The sequence below is a fragment of the Suncus etruscus genome, chromosome 14 (genome assembly GCF_024139225.1).
Source record: "Suncus etruscus isolate mSunEtr1 chromosome 14, mSunEtr1.pri.cur, whole genome shotgun sequence".
Classification (NCBI taxonomy): domain Eukaryota; kingdom Metazoa; phylum Chordata; class Mammalia; order Eulipotyphla; family Soricidae; genus Suncus; species Suncus etruscus.
In genome coordinates, this window is record NC_064861.1 from 32,660,280 (window position 1) to 32,681,061 (window position 20,782).

General features: G+C 45.9%; 2 protein-coding genes across 2 annotated transcripts; one reads left to right on the forward strand and one right to left on the reverse strand.

Moving 5' to 3' along the window:
- Positions 1-6,365: 6,365 nt before the first annotated feature.
- SOWAHA (sosondowah ankyrin repeat domain family member A) lies at positions 6,366-8,154 on the reverse strand. Its single transcript, XM_049786737.1, has one exon. The coding sequence runs from the start codon at positions 8,142-8,144 to the stop codon at positions 6,447-6,449; it is 1,698 nt and encodes a 565-aa protein (XP_049642694.1). The 5' UTR covers positions 8,145-8,154; the 3' UTR covers positions 6,366-6,446.
- LOC126028365 (basic proline-rich protein-like) lies at positions 8,143-20,479 on the forward strand. Its single transcript, XM_049787371.1, has 2 exons — positions 8,143-8,387; positions 20,385-20,479. The coding sequence occupies exons 1-2, from the start codon at positions 8,143-8,145 to the stop codon at positions 20,437-20,439; spliced, it is 300 nt and encodes a 99-aa protein (XP_049643328.1). The 3' UTR covers positions 20,440-20,479.
- Positions 20,480-20,782: the final 303 nt, after the last annotated feature.

Genomic DNA, 20,782 nt, shown 5'->3' on the forward strand with positions numbered 1-20,782 from the left:
TCAGCAAAACTGGGCAAAAGGGGAATTGGGGAGAAGGGCTGGTTGGGGTGGGAGTGCGGTGGCTATTACTGACATTCACCTGTCAGCCATGGTGTTTGGATCAGCACCAACTTCCCACTAGGAAGGCCTCATTTATTTATTGCACAAGACATCTGGTTTTCTCTTCCCTCCCCCTCTCTTTAACCTGCAGACAACCCTGTGACTGCCTCTCCTTATCTCTCCTGGGTACAAGTCCAAAGGTGTTGGCACTTCTGGAAAGGTGAGACCTGTCTGAGGTTTAAGAGCAAAAGCTATCTGCTGAGCAATAGAGTATTATAAAACCATTTTGAAAGGTCCCATCATTTCTAACAAGAAAAGGCAAAAAATGGAAAAGATGTTTCCTAGGTGGATTTAGCTTTTATTTGGGGGGGGGGGTGTCATACCTGGCAGTGTACAAAGGTTACTCCCAGTGCTGGCTCAGGAATCACTCCTGCAAGCTCAGAGACCATATGGGATGCCAGAGATCAAATCCCAGTTGACCATGTGCAAAGCAAGTGCCCTACCCTCTGTAAGATACTCTGGACTCAGGGGGCCAGAAAGATAGCATGGAGGTAAGGCGTTTGCCTTTCTTGCAGAAGGTTGCTGGTTCGAATCCCGGCATCCCATATGGTCCCCTGAGCCTGCCACGAATGATTTCTGAGCATAGAGCCAGGAGTAACCCCTGAGCACTGCTGGGTGTGACCCCCCTCAAAAAAAAGATACTTTGGACTCAGCTTTTATGATCTTTCTTAGGCCACACTCTACAGTGCTCAGAGTCTTGATTCTGAGCTCAGAATTACTTCTACTGGGATTCGGGGAACCATTTTCTGTGTCAGGATTGAGCCTGAGTTGGCTGCATGCAAGGCAAACACTCTAGTCTCTTCAGCCCTTGATTGGTCTTGTTTTGCAGTATTTATTTTATTTTGGGGACCACAGGACTTACTCCTGGCCTTGCTGGGGGACCATATGGGATACTAGAGATCAAAACTGAGTTAGCTGTGAGCAAGACAAATGCCTTATTTGCTGTAGTGTTTTTCTTGCCCTGTCTTTTATTTTTTTGTCTTCAGTGTCACAGTTCTTTATTCAAGCTCACTAGAGGTTCTCAATTGCTTTTTATGTGCAGAAATAGCAAACTGGTAAAATAATGGCAGTGATGAATCAAGCAAAACCACAATTTAGAGCCATTTTATTAGACTTTGCATGCTTATATGTTGGTTTTTTTTTTTTTTTTTTTTTTTTTTTTTGTGGTTTTTGGGTCACACCCGGCAGTGCTCAGGGGTTATTCCTGGCTCCAGGCTCAGAAATCGCTCCTGGCAGGCACAGGGGACCATATGGGACGCCGGGATTCGAACCGATGACCTCCTGCATGAAAGGCAAACACCTCACCTCCATGCTATCTCTCCGGCCCCTATATGTTGGTTTTATTGGAACTAACTCAACACCCTGGTAATAGTTCAGATTGGTATTTCAGTGAATAAAGTACCGTCCCTACTTGTTGCATTTGTTCCTTACTCCCCTCAGCCTGTGGGATAGATGTGTGCTGTCAGACTCTGTGCCCCATAGGAGATAAAGCTTGGATAACCTAGTCATCGAATGCATAAAGACCAATATGAGACCACCTTGATTTATGGCAGGGGATGCCTGAAGGTAAAAAGCTGCCCCCCCACCTGGGTGCTTCCTGACTTTGAGGCCTGGAAAATTAATTTCTATTATCTAATAAAGGGCCGGAGAGATAGCATGTAGGTAGTGCGTTTGTCTTGCATGCAGGACAGTGGTTCGAATCCCAGCATCTCATATGGTCCTCTGAGCCTGCCAGGAGTGATTTCTGAGTGTAGAGCAGAAGTAACCCCTGAGCGTTGCCAGGTGTGACCCAAAAACCAAAAAAAAAAATTCTCTAATAAAAGCCTTATGTAATATTTACCTCTAGGTTAAGATATTTAGAGCCATTTGGAGCAAGTATTTAGAGCCATGTTTGGCATTTTTGTCAATACATCTCATCACATATCTCTTCCTTGCCTTGGATGTAGATGACCTGTGTTTGATCCCCACATCTCATAAGGCTCCCCAATACTACCAGGACCGATCCTTGAGCACAGAACCGGGAGAAAGCCCTGAGAACAGTCAGGTATGACCCCCAAATCCAAAATAAATAAAAAGCAGTGGATAAGGGTTCTACACATCTATGTCAACAATGATCGCTCTGTTAAATGAAACAATTATTGAGCACCCTGTTCCAGAGACCCCTCTCATATAAAGAAAAAAGTTCCTTCTCTCTTCTTTTTATGCTTTCAGATAAAATCTATTTTGAATCTGACCATTAAAAAAAAAGTTGGAGCTGGAATGATAGTAGTATAGTGGGTAAGGTGCTTACTGGTACGTTACTTTCCTGGTATGGTCCCTTAGTTCCAACAAAAGTGATCCTTTTTTCTGTGGGGCACACCCAGTGATACTCAGGGGTTATTCCTAATTCTGTGCTCATAACTTACTCCTTATGTGGCTGGGGGACCATATTGGATGCTGGTTTGTCAAGTGTAAGGCAAGTGCCCTACCCTCTACTATCTCTCCTGGTTTCATCTTTTTAATATTTTTTTTCTAGCCATACCTGGTGGTGATGGGAATCACTCCTTGCACATTTCAGGGGACTATATGTTCTGGGGATGGGATCTGGGCCTTCTACTTAGCATTGATTTGTCATTTCTCTAACACTTGGATTTTAGGTTTGTTCATCTAAAGTCCTATAAAATAATTGGAAGATCAGTAAGCACACCTTCTGAAATACAAAAGTCTTCTGACAAGCTTCCACTAATTGGTTCAATAAACCTTAGTTATTGCTATTAATATATTACTTTTGACTTTCCCAAAGCAGCAGCTCATACTGTTCTAGTCCTTTTTCCTGTCAAGCATTTTTTTTTTTTTTTTTGAGGGTCACATTGGGTTGTGCTCAGGGCTTACCTCTGACTGTCCTTAGGGATCACTTCTGGCAGTGCTTGGGTGACTATATGGGATACTGGGGATCAAATCCAGGTTTAGTCATGTACAATGCAAGTGTCCTACCCCTGTACTGTCTCTCATAAAAGCCCTCATAAAGAACCATGGAGAATTTCTAACATTTCATTGTCTTCAAGACCTATAGTTACTCATATTGCTATGATTAATTCTTGCCACCCACAATTTTTCTGCAGAGACAGAAGATTTAATTTGCATCTTAAATAATGTAAGCAGCTTTGCTAATATTTCAGGCAGGTCATGTGAAGGGCTACATTTACATACAGTATTTGTCTACCAGGTCTGATTTGTGGTTAATTTTTTATTTTGCAGAGCAATCAAGATTATTCCAATAACAGAATCCTTTTTTTTTTGGGGGGGGGAGGCACACCCAGTGATGCTCAGGAGTTACTCCCGCCTATGTGCTTAGAAATTGCTCCTGGCTTGGGGGACCATATGGGACACCAGAGATTGAACCAAGGTCCATCCTGGATCAGCCACGTGCAAGGCAAACACCTAACACTGCATTATTGCTCCAGCCCCTAATATAGTCCTTGAAAGAGGCAAAAGGATCGGTAGAAATAGCTCAATAGGCTGGAGTATACTATTTTTATGCAGGGTGCCCAGATTTGATCCCTGACCCTAGGGATAGCTTTTGAGCACTATTAGGTGCCCCACCACCACCACCCAAAAACCCCCAGCACAAATAAAATGTAAAAGGATGACAAGAGGGGCCAGAGAGATAACATAGAGGTAAGGCGCTTGCCTTGCATGCAGAAGGTCGGTGGTTCAAATCCCAGCATCCCATATGGTCCCCCGAGCCTGCCAGGAGCACGGTTTCTGAGCATAGAGCCAGGAGTAACCCTTGAGCACTGCCAGGTGTAACCCAAAAACCAAAAAAAAAAAAAAAAAGTTCATCTTTAAAAAAAAAAAAAAAAAAATAAGGATGACAAGAAAATGAAGAAAGTAAAATAAAAAGTAAGGTTACAGTAGCAATTGCTAAAGAGTGGTTTCTTTGTTTTAGCAATATTGTGTAGGGATAACTTCTCCTTGGGGTTTCTCCTGATGGTATTTGGGGAACCATGCAGTACTTCAGCACACGAAACATGCACTTTAGAATTTTTTTTCCAGGAGCCACACTCAGAGGTGCTCAGAGCTTACTCTTGGTTTTGTGCTCAGGGATCACTCCTGGCAAAGCTCAGAAGACCTCATGTGCTGGTTTTGAATCCCGAGCTATAGCCTGTTTAAGGGAAACATATCATCACACAAGCAAGAATAAAATGAGAGACTTTATTAGTTTAATTGCTTATATCAAAACATTCCACAAAATATAACCTTAAATATTTCATAGGTTCACTGAGATATATCTAATGACATGCAAGACACAATTTGCAAAAGCATAACATTCTCACAATAGGAAATTTCAAAAAGGTTGGTTGAACAAATAGATTCCACATCTTTAAAAGAGAAAAGAAACCATTATTATTCCACTTTGTTGAATCTGGAAAATGTAGGCACTGACTTACAAATCTTTTTGATGGCAGAAACAAGGTCCAGAAATGTGAAACCACCTTTTCAAGTTCACTGAGCACAGAGATTCTGCTTTTGTTATTTCAGAATAAGGTGTTTGCTATCAGATGATTTGTTTGTTTTTGTTTGTTTGTTTTGGTTTTTGGGTCATACCCAGCGGTGCTCAGAGGTTACTCCTGGCTATCTGCTCAGAAATAGCCCCTGGCAGGCACAGGGGACCACATGGGGACGCCAGGATTCGAACCAACCACCTTAGGTCCTGGATCGGCTGCTTGCAAGGCATATGCCCCTGTGCTATCTCTCTGGCCCCTGGCAGGCACAGGGGACCGTATGGGATGCCAGGATTTGAACCACTGTCCTTCTGCATAACAGGCAAACACCTTACCTCCATGCTATCTCTTTGGCCCCTTGTTTGTTTGTTTGTTTGTTTTGTTTATACACCTCACCTGGCAATGCTAAGAGTTCTCTGTACTCAGGAATTATTCCTGGCAGTAGTCAGGAGACCATATGGGATGCCAGGGATTGAACCTGGGTTGGCTACATGCATGGCTCAGATAATGCTTTAAGATCACAACTTTTTGTTTGTATCAACTTTATTTTGCACCACATTTCCTAATGTTCAGGAGTTCTCTGCACTCGGTAATTACCCCTGGAGGGCTCACTAGACCATATAGGATGCTGGGGATCATTGGGTTGGCTGCATGCAAGGCAAGCACCCTACCCACTGCATTACTGTTCCAGCCCCTGTGCCAAATTTTGATGTAAAATTGTTGCCCCTTTGGTTCGAATCCCAGTGTCCCATATGGTCCCCCGTGCCCGCCAGGAGCTATTTCTGAGCAGACAGCCAAGAGTAACCCCTGAGCACCGCCGGGTGTGACCCAAAAACAAACAAACAAACAAAAAAATTGTTGCTCCTTTACAACAATAGTAATCATCACTATTTGACCAGTTAGGTTTTTTTCTTCTGGTGGAAGGCAATGACATTTTTTCCCTTTGCATATTCACTTAGTGCCTAGAAGGTTCTGCCAGATTTGAAAAACTACAAGTTTAGAAACACAGTACAAAAGTGCAGTTCACAGTTAAATCAGACTTTAAAAAATTAATTATTCAGGACATCAAAACAGCCACCTGCCAGTGGCAAAGAAATGTTTATATTTCCCCACAAAGGCAACCACAGATTAAAAGTATTTACCAAAAAGTCACTTCATTACTAGTTCATATTTATTTCCAAGATGCACTTGTTTCTCAGTATTTTGCGTTCACAGTAAAACTGAAATAAATTACATTCACAATGGTCACGATGCTAGTCTGTGTTCAAGATTCAAGAATCTTGATAGCCTAAAAGGAGGTAGATAACTGTTTAAAGATTTTGTTGGTCAGAATTAACATTTGTTTGGATCTTCATTTGAAAGAGAATTCCAAAATAGCAAAATATTGCAAATGCCCAAGCACTTTGCCTAAACATGGAAAAATATCATTTCAAAGATTATTACGAAACCTGTCTACCTCATTTCAATTTAAAAACCGAATAAAAGTACCAAGTTACAAAACCACTCTTCTCAAAGCTGAAAAACACCCAGCACCTCCGACTTCTGACTTGGGGGGTGTGTGGGTTCATCAGACTCATGGGGTGAGTCAGGGCCCAGACCAGCTGCTGCCCTTTCACCTTTGACTCTAGATTTCAAGGTTGCCCCCAAAGCCCAGGCCTGCTCTCGCCGCCGTTCTTCACGGGAGACGAAGATGGAATATTCATGGAGACATTGAGATGTTCAATCTTGTGTCAGGAGACTGATAATAGCTCAAAAGCGTCCCGCAGGGGCCCCCAAAGCTGGAAACGCCGGAGCCACTCTCAGCCATCAACTCTGGGGAGCAGCCCGCCTTGCAGGCTGCAGGTGGGAGGCTCAGGGCCCCCGTCAGGTTGTGGGGGGCAGCGTGGGCACCAGCCCCGAGAAAGGCCCGGGAGTAGCTCGCCGAGAAATTTCTCCAAAAGCTGGCAGGACTCCGCGGGCCTTGGTCTTCTTCCTTGGTGCCAACGGGGAGGCCGCCAGTAACTTGCTGAAGGAACTGGACTTCCTCAAGCCGCGGGTCAGCTCCTGGAGCATGGGGTCCTCGGTGAGCACCCCGAGGAACGCGCTGGTGGTGGAACTGAGGATGGTGGCGGCCACCTGCACGGGCCGCCGCGCCGCCAGGCCGCCGCCCGGGCCGCCGGTGGCCTCGGCCTCGGGGCTTCGCAGCTCGGGGTCCCCGAGCAGGAGGCGCAGCGCGTAGGAGGCGCCGGGCGGCAGGTACTGGTAGGCGCGGCGGCCGCTGTGGTCCCGCACGCGCACCTGCGCGCCCAGGCGCTTCACCAGCAGCACGGCGGCCTCCTCGTGGCCGTGCTGCGCCGCCAGATGCAGCGGCGTGTAGCCGCCGTGGGAGCGCGCGTTCACGTCCACCCGCGCGCCGCCTCGCCGCGCCACCTCCACCAGCTGCAAGGCCATCTCGGGGTCGCCGCTCTTGGCCGCCCAGTGCAAGGCCGTGAAGCCCGAGATGAAGTCGCGCTTGGCCGCCAGGCCGCTGTCGCGCAGCAGCAGCCCGTGCAGCTGGTGGCACCAGTGGCCCGCAGCCGCGCGCACCAGCCACTCGTGCTCGGCCGGCTCCAGCGGCACGGCGGCCGGCGGCGGGGCGGGCGCGTCGTCCGTGTCGGGGCTCAGCAGCCTTGGGCCGGCGCGCGACGGGCGCCGGAGGTGCGGAGAGCGCCCCGCGCCCAGCCCCAGCCCCAGCCCCGAGTCCTCCACCGACAGCCTTCGAAGCAGCATCGGGGAGGGCCGGGGGCTCGGCTCCTCCGACAGCTGCCGCCGCAGGCCGTGCTCCTCGGCCCGGACGCGGAGCGCAGCGGGGGCCGCCACGCAGCGCACCGGCAGCATGCACGGCTTTGGAGGCGGCGGGGCGCTGCGCAAAGGCGCGGGGGGTGGCTTCGGGGTGGTCCCCGCTCCAAATTCTGGCACCTGGGGGTTCACGTCGGACACGATCGCCGCCGACTGGTCCCTAGCTGGTGCGGCCGCGTCTGCGGAGCATCCCGGGGAGACTTGGGCGAGCTCAAAGGCTGGCATGGCGCGCTCGGAGGGTCCCCCAGACTGCTGGGCCAGACCCGAGGACGGCTCCGCAGTCTGCCGGCCATGCGGGGAGGCAGTGGTGCCCCGGGCGTGCAGAGGGTCAGTCGGCGAGGTGCCACCTTCGGGCCCAGCTGGAGACGGCGGCGAGGTCCAAGTGGGAGCCTCCGGGGCCTCGTTTGCTCCGGGAGGCTCAGGATGGATCTTCGACGGTGAGGTCGGTTCCTTGGGGCCACTGCGGGGCTGGGGCTCCGGGCCCCAACAGGGCTGCATCTTCTTCTTCAGCACCACGAATTTGATGCCGTCGAGCTCCTGCACCACGGCCACGTTGTTGACGAATTGCTTGAAACGATCTTTGCGGGCCGCGCGGCCGCGCGGGTCCCCGACCTCCAGCAGCGGCTTGAAGCGGCTCCTGAGCTCCGAGCAGCGCACCTGGCCGCCGTGCTCCAGCAGGAAGCCCAGCACCGCCGCCTGGCTCACCCCGGCGGCCGCAGCGGCAGCGGCGGCGGCCAGCGCCATGGTTGGTGCGTCCGCGTCCCTCCGGGCCTCCCTTGCGCGGCTGCGGGCCAGGTGGCGCCCGGCTCACCCCACCGGGTTCCGGGAGGCACGCCCGCCTGGGCCGGGCTCACCTGATCGCTCGCACCCGGGCGCGGCCCTTTACGCTGGACCTCGGTCACGCCGCGCTGCCCAGGGCTCTGTCGCCGCCAGCAAAGCGCCGGGGCACCGCGGCGCGCGGCCACCGCCGGGCCCCCGGGCTCCGGGGTAGGTTGCTGTCGTTCTCTCCTACCCAATGGGCGCCGGGCTCCATCCCCCGCACGCGGTGCTCGCCTTACAGGTGACAGATGCCACCAGCGCCGAGGAGGGGGTGGGGAAGCGGAAATTCATTCCACCGCGCCCCCCTAGCTCGGGAATTAAAGGCGCTGTGCCACGCTCCAGCTTGGCTCCCCCGTTGCTAGGTGGGTGTGTTCCCCCAGGAATGCCGCGGTCGGTCGCGATCGGCTGCAGAGGAGAGGATTTTTTTTTTTTTAATTCCCATAAGAAATATTGAACCGCCACCAAAAATCCCAGGCGATTATTTTAAAGCGGTCATTTATGTAAAGGGCCACCCACACCACTCCAACTGCTGGTTTGCAGTTTCTCATGGAGGAAAAAAGACTGCAGGCAATTTGCAGCCAAGGCAATTAGGGGTGTGCGTAGCAATGTATTAACTAGGGCTAAGAAAAGACGTTTTAAGAAGCAAATCTCGGGGCCAGAGAGATAGCATGGAGGTAAGGCGTTTGCCTTTCATGCAGAAGGTCATCGGTTCGAATCCCAGCGTCCCATATGGTCCCCCGTGCCTGCCAGGAGCAATTTCTGAGCGTGGAGCCAGGAGTAACCCCTGAGCACTGCCGAGTGTGACCCAAAACCCAAAAAAAAAAAAAAAAAAAAAAAAAAAAAAAAAAGAAGCAAATCTCTCAGAATACGTTAATACATTATTTTTTTAACATGGAAATGTGGATCATTCTAAGAAATCATCTAAGAAGGAGGGACCAAAATCAGCATTAATGTTTTGAAATATTTTCCTGCCAACCCACGTACATGTATCTGTTTGAAAATGAGGCATAATAGGAATCATGCAAGGTTTGGAGAATATGCAGTTGGTCCAAGGTAGGGTTCAATTCTCAACATTTTATGGTCTCCATTTTGCCTGGGGAAGAGCATATAGATGGGCCCAGAGAGCTGGAAGTAGCCCGCCACTCAGCTACTTCCACCAAGAACCAAAACAAAAGTAAGTTTCCTTTAGTCCACAAATATTAGTTGAGTACTTAGTACCTAATTTGCACTGAGGACTTTCCAATCCATGATACGAAACATTTAAAATGAAATGTTCCTGACCTAGTGGATCTCATGTAATGTCCTCACAGCACAGAAATGACATGGTCTGGGACCAGAGAGATAGTACAGTGCAGAAAGCCTTGCCTGGCACCAGATGACCTGGGTTTGATCCCTACATAACACATTCCCTGGAGGAATATGTTCTACAGATCCCCTCTAGGAGTCATCCCTGAGCACAGGGCCTCCAGAAGGCCCTGAGTCTAGTCGGGTGTGACCATAAAACAAACAATAAAAACAGAAACATGGTGAATCTGAAAATTGTATAAAATGCAAGATTAGGGGCCGGAGCGGTAGGGCATTTGATTATACACGTCTGACCTAGGACAGACCAAGTTCTGTTATTCCCTGACATCCCATATGGTTCCTCAAGCCAGGAGTGATTTTCTGAGCACATAGCCAGGAGTAACCCCTGAGCATCACCGGGTGTGGACAAAAAAAAAAAAAAGTAAGATTAGTGGAGTTAGGGCCCAGAGAGATAGCACAGCGGCATAAATTATTTCTATTGTTTTTATATGAGGGAAATATTGAATACTATCATTTATTAACCAGAACATTTGCTTATTACAGCTAAGATTTAAAGGCCCAAAATTAGTTTTATCTCAAAGCTTAATGGGTCCTATAACAATAATAAGCTGATGAGAATAGTTGTATTTTAGAAAACTATAGTAGCAAGTATGGAAAGGTTACATTAGCCACTATTTAGAAAGAAATAGTTTGTATTCCAATAAGCATGTTTCACTTGGAGTGGGTGGATGCTTACAAACAGCACCAAAATCATTTTTTTATAGAAACAGTATTTGGTGGTCATTGATTAGCTTTTAAATATGTTTTTGGGGCCCGGAGAGATAGCACAGCAGTGTTTGCCTTGCAAGCAGCCGATCCAGGACCAAAGGTGGTTGGTTCAAATCCTGGTGTCCCATATGGTCCCCAGTGCCTGCCAGGAGCTATTTCTGAGCAGACAGCCAGGAGTAACCCTGAGCACCACAGGGTGTGGCCCCAAAAACAAAAACAAAAACAAAATAAAAAGATTAGTGGAGTTGGGAATGTGGCACTATGGTAGGGCAATTACTTCAAATGTATGAAGCCCTGGATTCCACCTCTGGTTACAAAAAAATAAAAGCTAGATAAACACTGTGGAGAGAAATCAAGCAGGGTGAATTAGAATGGGACAGACTGCAATTTAGGAACCTATGGTCAAAATTTGGTTCATTTCCAAGATCACAATTGAGCAAAGCCTTGAGGAGATCCAAGGTTATGGGTTTTAGCTTAGGGAACTGCTAGAGCAACGGTGGGGTCAGTTTTTAGTCCATAAACACTATATTATAAATATAAAACCAAAGGCAGCACAATTAATAAGGGAGCAAGACTTCAGAATCAAAACCCCTCATTTTGATTGTAGCTCTACTTTGGGCTCCTTGATTGGCCTCTGAATGCCATGTTTATTATTATTAATAATTATTATTATTATTCATAAAAACGAGTGTTAATAGCAACACTTTATCCTGTCAAGTTTCTGGATGAGAATTGAGTGAGAAAATAAACATACATCAGGTGCTGGAGTGATAGCACAGTGGTAGGGCATTTGCCTTACATGTAGCAGACCCAGGATGAATCCTGGATGGACCCCAAGAAGAGCAAAAATCAAAAACAAAAACAAATAATCAGAATGATGCTTGGTCCACAATAGGTTTTTATATTTATCTATTTATTTTTTTGGTTTTTGGGCCACACCCGGCAGTGCTCAGGGGTTACTCCTGGTTCTATGCTCAAAAACTACTCCTGGCAGTCTTAGGGGACCATATGGGATGCCGGGATTCGAACCACCACCTGTTCTGGATTGCTGCATGCAAGGCAAACACCCTACCATTGTGCTATCTCTCCGCCCACTCCCCCCGTATGTTTTTAAATGTTCTGTTATAACTGCATTGACAAAGAAACTAGTAAAATGCAAGAGGTCTTCCTTTACCTGGTTCCATTCCCTAGTGACAATTTCTGGGGCTAGTATATTTCCAGAATACATGTGATTTAACCTCCCTCCCCACCCCTCACTTTATATAATAGTGGGAGCATTTCACCCTGTAATATAGCCTTTGTTTAAAAATAGATGTCAGGGAGCTGGAGCAATAGCCCAGCAGATAGGGAGTTTGCCTTGCAGGTAGCCAAACTGGATTCAGTCCCCAGCATCCCATATAGCCCCCAATCCTGCCAGGAGTTATTTTTGAATGCAGAGCCAGGAGTAACACTTTAGCACTGCTGGTGTGGTCCCCAAACTAAATAATAATAAATAAAAATAGATGTGATTTGGGGGCTGAAGAGATGGCACAAGAGTTAAGAATTTGCCTTAGATGCAATCATCCCTGATTTGATCCCCTGTACTGCCTTTGGTTCAAGCACTACCAAGAGATGACCCCTGAACACAAAGCCAGAAGTATCCTTGGAGTACTCTTACCCATAAATATTCTGCCCCAATGTGATTATGTGATTTAGTGTCCGAGAATAAACTCAGTGGCAAAGTGCATCTGAAACAAGAGAGGCCTTAGGTTCAACCCCCTAGCACCATACACACAAGTGCTAGTTTTATACTATAACATCAAGTAAATATGGCTTTGTATTTTTTCTTATTTTTGACAGTCTCTATTGCTTCTAGTATTTACTGTTATTACTGACAGATTGTTTATTATTATTTTAGAGACATACCCAGTAGTTCTCAGGGGCTCTTCCTGGCTCTGCCTACTCAGGAGTGATCCCTGCTGATGCTCAGGGAACCATTTATAGTGCTGGGAATTGAACCAAGGTTGCTGCCATTTTTGCTGCATGCAAAGCAAATGCCTTACCTCTAGTACTGTCTCTCCAGTCCTGCTTCTAGCATTTAATGCTTATATATTAAAATTTTTATTTCTAAAAAAATTGTATTTTTTTGTTTTATTTTTGGGTCATACCCGGCGGCGCTCAGGAGTTACTCCTGGCTCTATGCTCAGAAATCGCTCCTGGCAGGCTCTGGGGACCATATGGGATGCCGGGATTCGAACCACCATCCTTCTGCATGAAAGGCAAACGCCTAACCTCCATGCTATCTCTCCAGCCCCAAAAAATTGTATTTCTAAATGAATTCCTTAGGATAGATGCCCACAGAATTACTAGGTTAAAGAGGCTTCATTCCCAACTTCCCTTTGTTGTTACAATTACCAGAGATCACACATGCTGGTCATATTGTTCATACACTTGACCTAGGTGTTTGCTGGGAGTGGCACACCTTTATTTTTATTTTTGAGTCATACCTGGGCATACCCAATGGCTATACCTAGCAGTTCTTAGGGGACCTTGTGATGTTAGAGATCAAACCCAGGCCATCTGCTAAGCTCATGTTCTAGCATTTCAAACAATCTCCTTAGTTCTTTGGACACTCTTTTCTCTCTCTTTTTTTGTTAACCACACCCGATGGTACTCAGAGGTTACTCCTAGCTCTGCACTCAGATATAGCTCCTGACAGGCTTGAGGGACCATATGGGGTACCTGGAGATCAAACCCAGTTCTGCATCAGTCAGCTGCATGCAAGGCAAATGCCCTACTGCTGTTATTGCTCCAGACCCTGGACACTTTTTTTTTTTGGTTCACACCCGGCAGGGCTCAAGGGTTACTCCTGGTTCTGTGCTCAGAAATCGCTCCTGGCAGGCATGGGGAACCATATGGGATGCCGGGATTTGAACCACCATCTGCCCTAGCTCAGCTGTGTGCAAGGCAAATGCTCTACCACTGTGCTGTCTCTCCAGCCGCTCCTGGACACATTTTTGTTTTGTTTTGTTTTTGTCTTTGGGTCACACCTGGCAGCACTCAGGGGTTAATCCTGGCTTTACACTCAGAAATCGCCCCCAGCAGGTTCAGGGGACCATATGGGATGTCGGGATTCGAACCACTGTCCTTCTGCATGCAAGGCAAATATCCTACCTCCATGCTATCTCTCTGGGGGGCCCTCTTTTTAAACACTGTGTAAACATTGTGATGTTTTAGCTTGGCAGAGCAGGGGACAGTGAAGTAGCTTAAAGGGACAGAGTGCTCCATGAATGAGGCTGAGTTCAATTTATAGTAACACATGGCTTCTCAGTGCCACCAGGCCTGTCCCTGGGATCCTCAGCAACACCAGCCTGAACAGCACCACAGTGGGTCTAAGTTCCTGTCAGGAAGCCTACACTGATGAACTCCTAGTGCTGTGGAAGATTCTATAAAGAAAAAAATAAACAAGATTTGAAGGCTTATCTTCCATTCATATATATACGGATTTGAGGGAATGTCGGGATTGAATCCAGGTCCTCATACATGAAAAACCTTTGCTCTAGCTTAGGGCTACACATCAGCTCTTCATCTTCTGTTTAATGGCAACTTTTGGGGATCCACTGAACCTCTTCTAGTCAGCAACTTATCTCAGTCTTGAAAGCGGTCTTTGTACTTTGAGTATAAAAGGAGATTATAATCAGCTATCATTTTGTCTGTTATTCCCCTTTTTATTTATTTTTGTTTTGTCTTTGGGATACATCTGGTGGTGTCTAGGGCTTTTTCATGGCTTAGCACACAGAATCACTCCTGATGGGTTCAGGGGACCATATGAGATTCTGGAAATCGAACATGTAGGCTGCATGCAAGGCAAGCACTTTATTTATCCACTATCTCTCCAGACCCTAAATGCTACTTTTTTTTTTTTTTTTTTTTTTTTTTTTTGCCTCTCTCAGCGGTGCTCAGGAGTTACTCCTGGCTTTACACTCAGAAATCACTCCTGGCAGGTTCAGGGGACCATATGGGATGCCGGAAATTGAACCCTGGTTCGTCCCAGGTCAGCTGTGTGCAAGGCAAACACCCTGCCATTGTACTATCGATCGGGGCCCTGATGCTACCCTTTTTAAAGCAATTCAGATCCCACCTGGTCAAAGTCTGTGGCATCTATGAGAGGGTGGAAGGAGTAGAGCACAGCCTCTATGTGGTTTCTGAAACTCATTTCAGTGAACATATCTATGAACCTTACTGGGGCACAGGCATGGAGCCTGTGTGCAGCAGCAATCGTAGTCTATCCTGAAAGAGGAAAACACACATTTGATTATGTTTTATATCCAATTGAAGTCAATGTCCATAAACTTCCTGAGGGGCAGATTTTTCACACACAATCCCCCTCCCCAAAGATTATATCTATATCTCAGGTAATGAAAAGTAATGTAGGGAAGCTCTCAAATTATGGGAGAGGTCTCCTAAATAAGGATCCCCCCAGGTGTAGATTCTCGGAAACTTGAGGAAGGTTTTTGGGCCTGAGAGCAGGAACAAGGGGCTGGGAAGGTGGCCTGGGAAACTGTGTTCTGGGTGTTCTTGATTGAGGCCTGTGCCAGACACACAAGATAAAACTGGAAACTAATCTAATTTCATGGGTGGAGGACCTGAAGTGGCAGTTTGGACTTTATCCTGTTTGTAGTAGAATGCCTTTGAAAGCTTTCTTCTTTTATTTTTTAATTTAAATTAGTTTTTAGAATAATGAAATAAAAAGAGAAAAATGAAGCAAAACAACAAAAGTGGCTTTTCAGTTTGGGGAGATCTCTCAAATGGGGGGACACTGACCTATGTTATGTACAAGGCTCTGAATTTAATCTCTGGTACCTCATGGCCTGGTTTACTGCTGGGTGTGGTCCTGATGGTTTCAGAATACTGGGTGAACACAAATAGTCAGGCCCACACCTCTGGGTTCAGCATTGTGGAGAGTAGTTTTCCCTATCTCAGAAAAAATACCCCTAGAAAAAATAGTTTTCGGGCTGGAGAGCTAGTACAGGGATTAAGTTACTTGTAATGCACATGGTCAAACCTGTTTTGATTCTTTTCACCACGTATGGTCTCCTGAGTAGAGAGATACACCAGGGCTTACGTACTTGCCTTGTATGCAGTCAACCCTCTTGAATGTTCAGTACCACATGGTTCCCTGCTGAGCACCTCTAGGAATTGTCCCCAGCAAGGAGCTGAGAGTAACCCTGAGGCATTCTGGGTAGGGCCCAACTCCCCACCCACATACATGTATTTATGTATTTATTTTGTTTTCTGAACCATAGCCGGCAGAGCTCAAGGGTCACTCCTGACTCTGCTCTCAGAAATTACTCCCAATAATTAATTATGACATTTTTCAAATTTAATAGTTTCCAACATGTAAAAATGTAAGAGAGGCATTCTTCATATTGCCTGGTGTATTCTGTTAAGATTTTTTTTTTGTTTTTTGTTTTTGTTTTTTGGGCTACACCCAGTGACACTCAGGGGTTATTCCTGGCTATGCACTCAGAAATTGCTCCTGGCTTGGGGGACCATATGGGATGCCGGGAGATCGAACTTTGGTCCATCCTAGGTCAGCCGAGTGCAAGGCAAATGCCCTACCACTGCACCACCTCTTAGGCCCCATAGAATTTTTTATATCTGCATCATAGAAACATGTACAGTCATACCTGCAGGTCTATACAGATGGATTTAGCCCACGCACTGTGTCATAATCCACTCTGCTTTGCTGCTTGCTGGCTGGTGTGTGGTGAATGGTGGGTGAATGGGGGGAGTTCCTGGGGGTGAAGCCATGATCACTGAACCAGGGCAGGGGAGGGATATTTCAGAACAGAGATTGCAACATACTGCCTACTTTCACTTAAATGTTTTTTGTCTTAAATTGTTTTTTGTCTATTCGCTTTTGGCCATACCCAGCAGTGCTCAGGAAACCATAGGGATGGAATAGGTATTGGTCACATGCGAGGCAAATGCCCCAAACCCTGTAGTATCTATGAGACCCCTTTTATTATTTTTATAAGGGACCAAATTCAGTTTAATTGGGGGTTCCAGAAGCCTTTCTGAAACTGCTCAGCCTAGTGATGTGGGTCATACTATTTGGAGTCTGGGTCCAGTAACTATTTGGAGTCTCTCCAACCTGGAGATCAGACTTAGAATCTCAGCTATGCATGGATTATATTCTTAACCCCTATTTTAAATCTTTTTTATTTGGAACCACACCTGGTTCCAAAGTAAGCAATTAGGCTTACTCTGTGCTCAGGGATCACTCTTTATAGTGCTGAGAAACCATATGCAGTGCCAGGTATCAAAGTTGGGTCAGTCACATGATACCTTACCTGCTGGATTATCTCTCTGGACTTTAATTTTTTTAATATTTTATTTTATGTATTTATTTTGGTTTATGGGACACACGTAGCAGCACTCAGGGGTTACTCCTGGCTCTGTACTCAGAATTTGCTCCTGGCAGGCTCAGGGGACTTTACGGGATGTCGGGGTTTGAACCTGGGTCTGTCCAGGGTGGCAGCGAGCAAGGCAAACATCTTACCTTACTGCTGTGCTATCACTCTGGCCCCTGGTCCTTAATTCTTCTGGGGTTTTGGTCCACACCCAGCAGTGTTTAGGGCTTACTCCTAGCTCTGTGCTCATTCCTGGAGGTGCTCAGGGTTATACATATGACAGGAATATGCACTGTCAGGGATTGAACAGAAGTCAGTTATAGGCAAGGTGACTGCCATATTAACCCATGTACTATCTCTAAGGTCCCTCAATTTTAAAGTTACATACCTTTTGTTGCAATTTTATTTCAATATAGCTACTTTCATATTTTGTTATTTTAGCTTGTTTAGGACAAATTACAAGATCCCTTGAAGTATCATTTCCATTATTTCATTGGCAATGGAACCATAACAAATTTATGAATTTGTTATTGCTCCTTCTCAAGAATCTCCAAAAGAAGGATAAAGAAAATTCTTTTGTTTTGTTTTGTTTTGGCCACCTGGTGGCGCTCAGGGGTTACTCCTGGGTCTGCGCTCAGCGATCACTCCTAGCAAGCTCAGGGGACCATATGAGATGCCAGAAATCAAACCCAGGTCCATCCTGGGTTGGCCACATGCAAGGCAAACACCCTACTGCTGTGCTATCTTTCCAGCCCCAGCAAATTATTTTTTGTTTTATTTTTGGGTCACACTCAGCTATGCTCAGGATTTAACTCCTGGCTCTGTGCTCAGGGATCATTCCAGGTGGTGTTTGAAGGAACATATGGGATGCTGGGAATGGAACCTGGTTCAGTCACATGCAAGGCAAGTACCCTACCCACTGTATTATTGCTAGGGACCCAGACTCCTTTATTAAAGATCAATATTTAGGGCCCGGAGAGATAGCACAGCAGCGTTTGCCTTGCAAGCAGCCGATCCAGGACCAAAGGTGGTTGGTTCGAATCCCGGTGTCCCATATGGTCCCCCGTGCCTGCCAGGAGCTATTTCTGAGCAGACAGCCAGGAGGAACCCCTGAGCACCGCCGGGGTGTGGCCCAAAAACCAAATAATAATAATAATAATAATAATAATAATAATAATAATAATAATAATCAATATTTATCATTATGTGGTCTGAACTCATTTTGTCTGTGATTGCTAATAAGAGACAAGGGATTAAATGCTGATTGAAAATAAATGGCTGGTACAAAGTTAACTTACTGACAGTACTTAATAGGCTTCCAATACAGAGCTACACATAGAATCTGACCTATGTTTAATCATTGGCTGAACCCAAATACAACCCCAAGGCTATCTCATTCCAAAGCCTGTGCTCATTTACAGTGCAAAATGCCATCACTAATTATTTAAAAAAAATCAATGTCTGGTAGTTTAATATATAAAGTAGAGCAAAATTTTAAGAACAATCTATCTGTACTTTATGTTATCCATTATATTTGTGCTTCACTGCATGCTCTAATATTTTGAATGATTATAGTTTGGGTAAACATTAAAGAATGCCAGTTCCCCAGGCTGCTTTTTAAGTCCTGGTGCCCTACTACTAGGGAGAGCATGAAATCAATTCTTCCCATGGCCCAGCAGTTTTCACATAAACAATAGAAAGATCAAATATAAAAAGTATATTTATAGCAAGGGTCGACTTCTTAAATGTAAGTCTCAACATAGTAGAAAACCACCATAAAGCATTGTTTCCATTTCAGTGTGCTATTTAAAGAGGGAGTGAGAATGGAAGGTGCTTTATATATACTATTTCAAAATCACATTTAAAATATAACATTTTGGGGGACCAGAGAGGTGGCATGGAGGTAAGGCGTTTACCTTTCATGCAGAAGGTCATCGGTTCGAATCCTGGCGTCCCATATGGTCCCCCGTGCCTGCCAGGAGCAGTTTCTGAGCACAGAGCCAGGAAAAACCCCTGAGCACTGCCGGGTGTGACCCAAAAACCACAAAAAAAAAAAATAATAATAACATTTTGGGGCCAGAGAGATAGCATGGAGGTAAGGTGTTTGCCTTTCATGCATAAGGTCATCAGTTCAAATCCGGCGTCCCATATGGTCCCCCGTGCCTGCCAGGAGCAATTTCTGAGCATGGAGCCAGGAGTTTCCCCTGAGCATTGCCGGGTGTGACCCAAAAACCACACACACAAAAAAAGGCAAAACAAAATATAAAATTTTAAACTCTTCACAGCTGTAGTAGGTTGTATGTTGTGTTATCATGGGGTTATTCTAGCTCATACTACCCTCTGATTCACGGGGCCTGGGAGCCAAGAGGCCATCCTGGATCTGCATGGCTGAGCCTCCTTCCTGTCTTGGCTTCGTTAGGCCTTTGGCTGTGCTCATCAGGCTGCCTCCTCTGCCCCCTGGCGTCTTATCCAGGCATTGTCACCCTCAAGAAAGAAGAGGGATCTCTGGAACCCCAAGAGGAATTTGTGGGCTATGGACTACCCTGAGCGGCCCTAAAGAAACTCTGCCTAGATATCAAGCGTTTGTATCACAATCACTTGAAAACCATGCATGTTTTGTTCGTACCTGGGAGAATCAAAAGGAACTTCATTTATTTTTAGGCCTCTGACTTGTAAAATCCAGTTCTCCCTCAAATCAAATAGGTTTCCTTCCTTTTATATATATATATATATATATATATATATATATATATATATATATATATATATATATATATATATATATTTACTTTTGGTTATTAAATATTTTTGTTTTGTTTTTGGGTTATTAAATTTTTTAATTTAGTTTAAGAATCATTATTTACAAAGTTATTGATAGTTGAGTTTGGGGCATATTACTTCAACACCAATCCCCATAACAAGTATCAACTCCAGTCACCAGTTATTCCCATACTCCATCATTCCCACCAACACCTGCCTGTCACCTTGTCAGGCACATTACAAAGTTAGTGGTTGGGGGCCAGAGTGATAACACAGCGGCAGAGCATTTGCCTTGCATGCGGCTGACCCAGGGTGGACCTGGATTTGATTCCCAGCATCCAATATGGTCACCTGAGCCTGCCAGGAGCAATTTCTGAGAGCAAAATCAGGAGTAATCCCTGAGCATCATCAGATGTGGCCCCCAAAACAAATAAAAAAAAAACCAAAATTTTCATTTTTGAGATTAATAGTTAACCATTCCCTGACCCCTGTGCCTCCATTACTTCCCTTTCTCATCTTCTTCCTGACTTGATTCCTTTCCTTCACTATCCTCTTCCTTAACCTCTGGATCAAGGGTCATCTAGGCATCCTCTCTTTACTATTACATCTCCTCGGGACTGGAGAGCTAGCATGGAGGTAAGGCGTTTGCCTTCCATGCAGAAGGACGGTGGTTCGAATCCCGGCATCTCATATGGTCCCCCAAGCCTGCCAGGAACAATTTCTAAGTGTAGATCCAGGAGTGACCCCTGAGCGATGCTGGGTGTGACCCAAAAACCAATATATATATTCCATCTCCTTGTCTAGTTATTTTGCATACCAAAATAAGGTGAGATCATCCTGTATTTCGGCTTTTTTAAATTTCTGAATTTCAATGACAAATGTCAGATCCTTTTCCTCTGTTGTAAACTGTGTTTTGTATTTGTGATTCATTTTGCAGGCCACTCGGCTGCTACTTCAATCTGTTGCTTGGTTGCTTCCAAGGGAACCGCTAAGCCTGGTCCACAGAGACTTGGAGAGCTGTGTCCTGCTAGGTGAGTCACCAGTAATTGTTGCTCTTTGCTTGCTATGTTTAGCTTTCTCTCTTTGACCTGTTTTAGTCACATAGATGAGGTGTGTGTGTGTGTGTGTGTGTGTGTGTGTGTGTGTGTGTGTGTGGCTTCTAGAGCTTTACCTAATAGTGCTCAGGGGAGTCACATGCTTCCAGGGTTGGACTCAGGACCTTGAGTAGGGCAGGTCTATCCTCCAGCATTTGGACTTTCCTTGGCCCAAAATGAAAAGATTTTACTTAAAACATTTATTTTCTGGGACTGGAGAGATAGTAAAGTCGGTAGGACA